The sequence below is a fragment of the Peromyscus leucopus genome, chromosome 15, assembly GCF_004664715.2.
Source record: "Peromyscus leucopus breed LL Stock chromosome 15, UCI_PerLeu_2.1, whole genome shotgun sequence".
In the NCBI taxonomy this organism is placed as follows: domain Eukaryota; kingdom Metazoa; phylum Chordata; class Mammalia; order Rodentia; family Cricetidae; genus Peromyscus; species Peromyscus leucopus.
The window spans coordinates 24,679,000-24,689,623 of record NC_051076.1 but is presented as its reverse complement, the minus strand read 5'-3'; the positions used below and the strand labels follow the sequence as shown (position 1 = coordinate 24,689,623).

Below are 10,624 nucleotides of genomic sequence, written 5' to 3'. Positions count from 1 at the left end.
AACTTTTAGGATCCACTTCTCACCTTCTACAATGTGAGACCCTGGATCAAACTCAGATCTTTGGGCTTAGCACCAAGTTCATTTACCTAGTGAGCCATCTCAACATCCCAGTTCACCGTGTTTTTTAAAATACCAAGAGAACAGATGTCAAGCGTTTTCACCACAAAATGACAGCTATTTGACACAATATTTATGTGAACTAGCTGCGTCCAATCCTTCTTCACTTTACAGCACCCTGTCATACATGACAAATACATATAATTTTGTGTAACAACTAAAGTAAGGAAAAACACCAAAAGAAAGAAACAGTAGTTTCTTGGCACTGTCCACTATATTTTATTTATTCCCTGAGTCTGTGTCTGGTTATAATGTCTAGAAAATATTCAATAATATTTAGTTATATTGGCTATGCATATATATTATCTGCACCACCAATGACTAAGATTGGGAATAGGGAGGATTGAGGAAGTGGCCATCTTCGAGGAGAGAAAGGAAATGTATGGTTTGCTTCCAGTCTATCTGAGTCTCCTTTATTTACTTAAACCGTCTTAGTCTCCACTGCAATCTTTACTAGTGTCCAAGAGAGACCTAAAATTCTGACTGGTATTATTGGAGATAGGTGGTGTTCGATCTGCTTCCAAGAGAGAATATAAGGAAGTAGGGCAAAAGAATCGATGTTTCTGGAGGCAAAAGCTTGATGGAGCAAAGAAGTTGAAGTTAGAAAGCAGGAAATATAATGGGAATTGCATAGCCTTGGTCTGGTACACTGTCAATACTTCCCAGTAGAAGTGATGTTCTTACACATTCAATGAGCATTTCATAATGGCAATATATACACCATTAATAGGAAACACAAATAGGATGCAAGACCAAAGTTTGGTTGTACTGCTCAGAAAAGGACAGTTGAGTTCTAATTATTGGGTAGACATATTGAAGCCCAGAGGAATGGGTGGGGATGGAATTGAAATGCTTGCCTCTCAAAGCATGTGCTAGGGAAAGTTTACTCTAGAGGTCAGGGGGAGGCATGGAAAGTTTCCTTGATAGGGCGCCAATGGCTGCTTTCCCCCTTATCTCTTCTAGATCTTACCTTATAGGTACGTGAATATTGAGCAATGGACACTGGAAACTGGAGCCAGGTAACAGAATTCATCATTTTGGGCTTCCCTCACCTCCAAGGTGTCCAGACTTATCTCTTTTTCTTGTTGCTTGCCATTTACCTCACTACAATATTGGGAAACCTGCTGATATTCTTGGTGGTCCACATGGACTCTCGGCTCCATACACCCATGTACAAGTTTGTCAGCATTCTTTCCTTCTTGGAGCTTGGCTACACAGCTGCCACCATCCCTAAGATGCTGGCGAACTTGCTCAGTGAGAAGAAGACAATTTCCTTTTCTGGATGCCTCCTGCAGATCTATTTCTTTCACTCTCTTGGAGCTACTGAGTGCTACCTCCTGACAGCAATGGCCTATGACAGGTACTTAGCCATCTGCAGACCCCTCCACTATCCCACCCTCATGACCCAAACACTGTGCACCAAGATTGCTATTGGCTGCTGGTTGGGAGGCTTGGCTGGGCCAGTGGTAGAAATTTCCTTGGTGTCTCGTCTTCCTTTCTGTGGTCCCAACCATATTCAACACATCTTTTGTGATTTCCCTCCTGTGCTGAGCTTGGCTTGTACTGACACATCAGTCAATGTTCTGGTAGATTTTATTGTAAACTCCTGCAAGATTCTGGCCACCTTCCTGCTGATTCTCAGCTCCTACCTGCAGATAATTCGCACAGTGCTCAGAATTCCTTCTGCTGCAGGCAAGAAGAAGGCCTTCTCCACATGTGCCTCCCACCTCACTGTGGTTCTCATCTTCTATGGCAGCATCCTCTTCATGTATGTGCGGCTGAAGAAAAGTTACTCCCTTGACTATGACCGAGCCTTAGCAGTAGTCTATTCTGTGGTTACCCCTTTCCTTAACCCCTTCATCTACAGTTTGCGCAACAAGGAAATCAAGGACGCCCTGAAGAGGCAGCTGATGAAAACAGGGATGCTAGGATGATGGGTAGCAGAATGAAGGTCAAGGACAGATTTGATGATATGATGGCTGAGGGATCATCAAGAGTTGGAGAGGAGAAATGAAGCATCTCATTCTTCTCTATGTCAGGTACTGAAGTGACGAAGGGCTGCCTGGCCTTCAGTGTTATCAGAGACATTACAATATCTGCTGGAGGTACAAACAGTTTGAGCCCAGAGACTGCAGAGTATGCACGCTCCCTCAGCATCATGGGACACTGTGATTTTTCTAACCTCAGGTATTTGTGAATCACGCTTAGAAATTCTGCCAAATATTTCTTACCTAATACATGTAGGTTCAAATTTACTTGATTTAACATAAATCATTTCATTTTATCTTAAACAATAATATTTATTAAATAAAATTTGGAGCAAAAAAAGAATGTTTCTTAGATTACTTAACAATTTTCTCATATAGAAAACACTGGTCTATTGGGCATATATTTGAAAGTCCACAAATTTGAGTCTAAATTATAGCTTATTGAATGATGTATCAATTACTTGGATTTGGCAAGGTAAATCAATCTCTGTGAATCTTAATTTCATTATATAATATTTTCTTATAAGAAGCTTTTGATAGTGACAACAAGAATCTCTAAATCATGATACATAATTTCTAGCTTATGGTTTCTAGTAAAATATTATTTTTTTAGTTTTAATAACTTTAATCCACCTGGTTCATCTTTAGTCTGAGATTTAGAATAACATTACTACAAACATGTGCAATATAATAACATTCAGTACATATATATGTAACAAAAATATGTCTCAAAAGAAAGGAATAAAGTAGTCAAAAAGCATCCTTGTGAGAAGAATGAAGTGTGTTGTTTCTGTTCTGGTGAGTCATCTGTGTCATTGTTAGTGATCCTAAATATCTACATCCCTTATAAAGAGTGAGAGTGTCGGAGCTGGGCTATTGTCAGGAAATAGACTTACATTGCACTAATTATTTTATTTAACTGGCTATTTCCTGTAACATGACTACTAGAAAGTGGGGATTTACCTACTATCCAGTACAAGAAATGTTTATGCATCTGAATATTTTTTTGTCATTGGAGAATCAAACTTTGACTACAAGGAAGCTTCTAGGTGACTGGAGAGGTGGTTCACCATTTCAAAGTTCATTCTGCTTTTGTAGAGGACTGGAGTTCAGGCCCCAGTACCCACATCAAGTGGTTCATACTGCCTATAACTCCAGTTCCAGGGGACTCAATTATGTCTTACATCTCCATGCACGGATGCGCAAATATACACATTGTTTAAAAATGAATACTTTTAAAAAGAACAATACTAGTTCTATAAATCTAGAGTATCCCCCAATAATTACACTTCCACTCCCTTCAGAATTCCTAATCACCCTCCATCCTTCCTCAATTTCAGCACAGCACATTTTTTAATAATGTTTTTATTTATCCTTTGAGAATTTCATGTAATGCATTTTGATCATATTTCCCAACTCCTCCCAAATCTGTACCCAGCTTCCTACCTCTCCAGCTTTATGTCCCCCTCCCTGCCTCTTTTAAACTCATTGAGACCAACTTTTGTAGGGTAATTGCTCTTGGGCATAGGGCCTGCCCTTGAGTGTGGTTTATAAAACAGGCCTCATATTATTGCAGAAAATCAACTTTTTCCCAGCAGCTATCAAATGGCAGCAGATCATCAGCGAGGGGTGAGACTGTGCCTAGCTCCCCTGCACCATGGTGGGATTCTGTCTGGCTTAAGCTTGCTGAGATCTTGTTCATGTTGTCATGGTTATTGTGAGTTCCTCTGTCTCTGCCCTGCTGTGTTGGAAAAACACTGTTTTCTTGAACTCATCCTTCTCCTCTGACTCTTGCAATATTTATGCCCCCTCTTCTGCATATATCCTTGAGCTTTAAGCAGAATGGGTGTGTTATAGAACACCATTTAGGGCAGAACACTCCACACTATTTATTCTCTACACATTGATCAGTTATGAGTATCTGTGTTAGTTACCATCTACTGCAAGAAGAAACTTCTCTAGTGAGGATTGAGTGATACACTGATTTATGGATATAGTGATAATAATTAGGAGTCATTTTAATGCTATCCTTATTTACTAGAGTAAGGGTAGTGGATTCACCTGTAGGGCCTATGACACTTCATAGCTGAAAAATTTATAAATGCTTGTCTTTGAATCCCTTTGTTCAATGATTTTCCCATGATTCACAGTCATTGAAGGACTTGAAAACACAGAGGGGAAAGACCCAGCTACTCCAGGACACAGTGAAAACTGCTAAGATTCCTTAAAATACTTGGAGGAAAAAATTTTCAAATTGTCATTCATTGAAAACCAAGCACATTAACTAAAATGACATATTTATTGGAGACTAAAAATTCAATAGAGACACCAAGGGCCTAATACTATGTCCTGTGAGAGAGTTGGGTAGTCATAGGCACTTGCATGTATGTTTGATGACATAAGTTCAATCCCCATATGCCACAAAATGACAGGAGGGAACTGACCCACCCCTCAGAGTTATTCACCGACTTTCACGTGAGCCTTGTGTAATGTAAGCATCTGCCACACACAAACATCAACACACAGAGGAAATGAATAACATAAATAAATAGGAAATTCTAAGCAGATGTTATAGCTACTTAGATGACTTTAATCAAATCATTAAATGAATTTGAACTTTAGTTCCAGATTTTATTTAGTTTCAATGTTGAAATAATGATGATTCTGATGAATTTACTTCAGGGCTTTTTGATTTGCAAAACAGTGCATATAAAGAAAATATCTTTGAATGGTGACATTAGATATAGTAGGTCACAAAGGTTAGAAATCTTTGTGAAAGCCTGTTGAGCCTGAAATTCTCTTTCACATCATGCTATGGCCAGTCTATGGTTGTAGAACTGGGTTTTAAGACTAAATAAGCTGGACAAGGAGAAACATTTTTCTCTTGTGTCAAGAAACAATATTTGAGGAATAATGAATGAATGACAGGAGTTCATGCTGGAAATGCAAGGGGAAGCATCAACAGTAACAGATTATTTTCTTTTATTTTTGAGATTACAATATAGTTACATCATTTCTGCTTTCCCCTTTCTCTCTCCAACCCCTCCGGTATACCCCTCCTTGCTCCTTTTTCAATGCATGGCCTATTTTTTATTGAGTGTTGTTACATGCATATATGTATGTACACATATATTTTTAAATATAACCTGCTCAGTCTATACAATGTTGCTTGTATATATGTAACATTTGCCTAAAATTTTTTAACACATGTAAGTCTGTGAATAAAAACACATACATAGTTTAAATGAAATTTTCTGTCTGGGCTGACAATGCTCCCTCTAATAACCGAATATCATCCATAAAGCCCCCAACTCCAGTCACAAGAAGCCTTTTAATTTCATTGAGCCATTTCTTTATGCCTTCTTTAAATTCCTTGAATTATTTGATGAAGTTTATGATTGATCCTTTTAATTATGTGTCCTGGGTTCATCTAGGTAATTCTCATTGTTAAACATGTCTATGGGTTGGTATGCTTTAGAGAGAAGATACTGGCTTGATAGTTCATAATGGCATTTTCCTGATGGGATCTGGGCATGTAGACTTCTTCTGTTAGTTTTAAGTCTGATATGGTCAGAACAGAATTCAGGCAGAAGAGAGAATGTGAAGGTGGGTCCAGCCTCAGTATTAGAAGTTGCCTGGATGGGATGAAGTCAGGTGGACACAGGGTAGTAGACTTGTGTACAGGATGTATTTCCTCACCCATGGAAGAAGTGTGGGGGATAGATTTGTCTGGGTGGAAAAGTTAGATGTGACATCAGAGAGGCCTGAGGATTTCGGTATAGATAGCATGGTTCTAACAGAAGCCTAGAGGTTGGTCACATAGCAGGTAGGGGTGGCCAGACCAGGCCAAGGCCCTGGATGTGGGACCCAAGCTAGACTTCCCATGACTTGAGGTGGAAGTTTTGGCTAAACATTAATAGTTTCCAGAACTATTTTGTGTAGTGTGTGCCTCATACCTGATCTTTGACCTCACTGACACAGGGAATCAAAGAAGAGAAGGACAGGAGAATGCTAGCAAATTGAGAAGAATCTATTGTGCTTGAAGCAAGAGAATCCATACATACTGCTTCAGCATTGTGAGTCTGGTAGGTGCTCTGTAGACAAGTGGCCACCAATGACCTAGAGGCACAGTTCCTCATGCCTGTTAGCAGCAGCAAAACATGTATTTGTTGACAATAGAAAAGGAACATGATCAGGTCCCAAAAAGCAACAGTGAGATTCTGAACTTCTAGAAGGATTTTATTTTTCAAGATAGAGATCTACTCCCCAGCCCCACCTGTGATGGGATTGAGAGATGGAGCAAGGACAACAAAAGCAACAGCAATCACTTTGTTTCAGAAGCCTGAGTAGGTGGTCAAGAATCTCAAACACTTGACAGCCACACTGATAAAAGAAAACGGGAAAAAAAAAAAAAAAAAAAAACAGGAAAATAGGCCACACACATGAAAAGGATCTTATGCCACCTCTCTGCTGAGAGATCACCACAATCACCACAATGATCTGGACATAAGTCAGGGCAACTACAATGAAGGAGACCAGGATAGTACCTGTAAAAGATTTCAAACCCACCAGCAAAGCATGAGTGTCTCCCTTATTCCACATTCTTGCCAGCATGAGTTGTCACTTGTGTTATTGATCTTAGCCATTCTGACAAGTATAAGATGGAATCTCAATGTAGGTTTGATTTGCATTTCCCTGATGGCTGAGGAAGTTGAACATTTTTTTAATGTTTCTCAGCCATTTGGGTTTCCTCTTTTAAGAATCTCTGTTTAGATCTGTACCCCATTTTAACTGGGTTATTTTTTCTTGATTATCTAGTTTTTTGAGTTTGTTATATATTTTGGACATTAGCCTTCTATCAGATGTGGGGTTGGTAAAATCTTTGCCAATTCTGTAGGCTGTTGCTTTGTCTAAATAATGATGTTTTTGCCTTACAGAAGCTTTTCAGTTTCATGAGGTCCCATTTGTTAATTGTTGATTTAAGTGCCCAAGATAACAGTGTTCTGTTCAGAACATCTTCTCTTGAACCAAGAGAGGACAAGGCTATTCCCCATTTTCTCTTCTATCAGATTCCATGTACCTGCTTTTGTGTAAAGGTCTTTGATCCATTTGGAGGTGAATTTTCTGCAAGGTGATAAGTATGGATCTATTTGGATTCTTCTATATGAGACCATACAGTTTGACCAGCACTTTTTAACTATTCATTTTTTTTCCAGTGTGTATCAGATGTTCACAGGTATGTGGATTTATGTCTAGGTCTGCATTTCAATTCCATTGATCAATATGTCTTATTTATGCCAACATATGTTTTTATTACGATTCCTTTGTAGTACAACTTTAAATTGTGAATGGTGAGACCTTCAGCCGTTCTATAATTCAGAATTGTTTTAGCTATCCTAGATTTTTTTGTGTTTCCATATGAAACTGAAAATTGTCCTTTCAAAATCTGTGAAGAATTATGCTAAAATTTAATGGGGATTGCAGTGAATATGTAGATTGCTTTTGGTAGGATGGCCATTTTTGCTCCTCTCCCCTCTCTCCTCTCCTTGGAACCGAACCTAGGACCTCCGCAAGAGTACTCAGTGCTTTTAACCCCTGAGCTATTTCTCCTCCTGCGCTTCTTGTTAGTCTTTTTTGCTCTTCTCTCTTGAGTCCAGATGTCTCCTATTGATTCTCTCTGCCTGCCAGACACACCCATCCTTTCTCTGCCTACCTATTGGCCGTTAAGCTCTTAACCCTTCAGGTGTTTAGGCAGGCAGAGCCAAACAGATGCAGCCCATCTTTACGTAATTGCAAGAGAATTGCAAACCATGTACCAAAATGTTAGCAGAGGTCATGTGGGGGAGGAGAATTATGAGTGATTTTCTTTCTTTCCCCCCCTCCTCACATTTTCCACATTGTCTATACAGAAGCTTGTTAATAGTTATTCTTCTGAGGTGAGCCTTGTCTAACCTTTCCAGCCCCCTACAAAAAAAGGTCTGTGTCTGGGTGCTAAGCTTTAATCATATACTGTACAGGAGGAGGATACAGGAGGAGGGGGAGAAGGAAGGGGAGGACGAGGTTGAGGGGAAGGAGGTGAAGGGGGAGGAAGGAAGGCAGCGGTGTGTCTTCCACTTGTAATCCCCACACTGAGGAGGTAGTGACAGACAGATCACTGGAGCCTGCTGGCCAGTGTGACTAGCCTACTTGATGACTAGCAAGAGACCCTGACAGAAGAGAGAAAGGAAGGAAAGGAACGAGGGAGGCAGGGAGGAAGGGAGGGAGAGAGGGCTGAGAGGGGAAGAAATGTAAGGGAGGAAAGAAGGGAAGGGAAGGGTGGAGGAAGGCTGGATTACACCTCAAGACTGACATGTGATATCTGAGGTATTCCTCTGGTCTCTGTGAGCACTCACACATCTGCACACTCACACACATGCACACTCACACATATGCACACTCACACACATGCACACTCACACACATGCACACTCACACACATGCACACTCACTCATATGCACACCTACACAGGCACAAACGTGAACACACGGACATACAAAAGAGACTTGCTGTGACTCCAGTTAGAATATAGAGCTCCTTCCCATAGAAACCCATCAGTTCGTGGCTCCGTGGGGAAGGACTACCAGTGGATGGGATGCTCCCCCTGGGAAAGCAGCCTGGCCTCCTTGCTGTCTGCGTTCCGCCCACAGGCTGGCTGGAACTGAGCAAGCAGAGCAGGTCTTTAGATCTTGACTTTCAGACCATCAGGTATTCCAGTGTCACAGAGCTGCCACCTAGCCACGGGCACATTCTGATTGTCACATCAACCCTGCATAGCCACCATCTTGACAGGTATGGGGGACAGGACTCAGAGGGGTGACTTGGAAGGTTATACTGCTAGTGAGTGACAGTTCTACAGCTTGGATCAAATGTGTGTGACTCAACGATGTCTCCCCTTTCCACTCTGCCAAGCCATGTTTGGGCAAGCTCAATGATTTGGGCCAAGTTAGGGTCCCTTCTTCCTGAATGCCCATCATTCTGATGCAAAGCATAGACTGTAAACAGACCGGGCAGGTGCACCTTCTCAGCTCTCGGCGATGTCCCTGGCAACAGCTGCATACTTACTGGATACAGAGGCAGTCCCAGACCACTGCTGGAGCAGGGCCATTTTTTTTTAATGTAGTAAGTGGATGGTTAAGGGCATGTTTTATTGCAAATCTTTGTGACAGCGGAGATCCAGAGTCCTCTTTAGTGACAGAAGCCACTGCCTTCCACAGCCATGCATGCTGATGCATACAGATATTCGTATGTGCAAATCCATGTGTGCACACGTGCATACACACATACACACCAGTGTATGCGCCTCAGCATCTATGTCTGTATGTACATATGTTATTATTTTAGGGTTTCTATTGCTGCCATGAAACACCATGATCAGAAAGCAAGCTGGGGAGGAAAGAGTTTATTTGGTTTATATTTCCACACCACTGTTCATCACTGAAGGAAGTCAGGACAGGAACTCAAACAGGGCAGGAACCTGGAGGCAGGCGCTGATGCAGAGGCCATGGAGGGGCGCTGCTTACTGGCTTGCTCCCCATGGCTTGCTCAGCCTGCTTTCTTATAGAACCCAGGACCACCAGCCCAGGGATGCCACCACCCACAGTGGGCTGGGCCCTCCCCATCAATCACTAATTAAGAAAATACCCCACAGCCCAATCTTATGGAGGCATTTTCTCAACTGAGGCTCCCTTCTCTGATGACTATAGCTTGTGTCAAGTTGACATAGAACTAACTAGCACAGTTTTGTACATACATGCATACAATATACATATATATGCTAATTTTTGTGCACCTACATATGAAGGTATGTGTGTATGAAAGATACACTGATAGGAATGTAGGTGTGCATATGTGTGTACATACATTTTACTAGTAGATATGCTGTGTGTGAACATACTTGTGTGCCTGTGTTTGGTGCTATAGCTGTATTTACTAGTACACACTCAAGCAGAATGTGTTTAGACGGACCCTGCACCCTCTAGTTCCCGGTTCCTATGCCTCCCTATTGCCTCACACCATCCTCTGAGCTTTTGTGTCCGGTGCAAGTTTGGGCCCCACAGCGCCACCTGTTGGCCACCCTGTTTCTGGAGGAGGCAGATGGGCCACCCATGCAGCAGAGGGGAACAAGCATCAGAGAAGCCCAGGGGACAGTGCCATACCAACACAGCCCCTAGGGTCACAGTGTCCCCAGGTGAGTCCATTTTCAAATCTAGAGAAGGACTCAAAAGAAATGGAAGACCGGGTGGTGGTGGTGGTGGTGGTAGCACACACCTTTAATTCCAGTACTTGGAAAACAGAAGCAGGAGGATCTCTGTGAGTTCAGGGCCAGCCTGGTCTACAGAGTGAGTTCCAGGATAGCCAGGGCTACACAGAGAAACCCTGTCTTGAAAAACCAAAAAAAAAAAAAAAAAAAAAGAAAGAAAGAAAGAAAGAAAGAAAGAAAGAAAAGGAAACAGAAGAACCATCAGGAAGCCAGGACCAT

The 10,624-nt window shown here is 41.6% G+C and overlaps 1 protein-coding gene across 1 annotated transcript; it reads left to right on the top strand.

The window, feature by feature from the left end:
• Nucleotides 1–1,108: 1,108 nt before the first annotated feature.
• LOC114690735 (olfactory receptor 6N1) lies at nt 1,109–2,051 on the top strand. The gene has a single exon (XM_028865620.1). The coding sequence runs from the start codon at nt 1,113–1,115 to the stop codon at nt 2,049–2,051; it is 939 nt and encodes a 312-aa protein (XP_028721453.1). The 5' UTR covers nt 1,109–1,112.
• Nucleotides 2,052–10,624: the final 8,573 nt, after the last annotated feature.

Excerpts from the sequence above, each read along its gene's own strand:
- LOC114690735 (XM_028865620.1), top strand. The coding sequence starts at position 1,113 with ATGGACACTGGAAACTGGAGCCAGGTAACAGAATTCATCATTTTGGGC.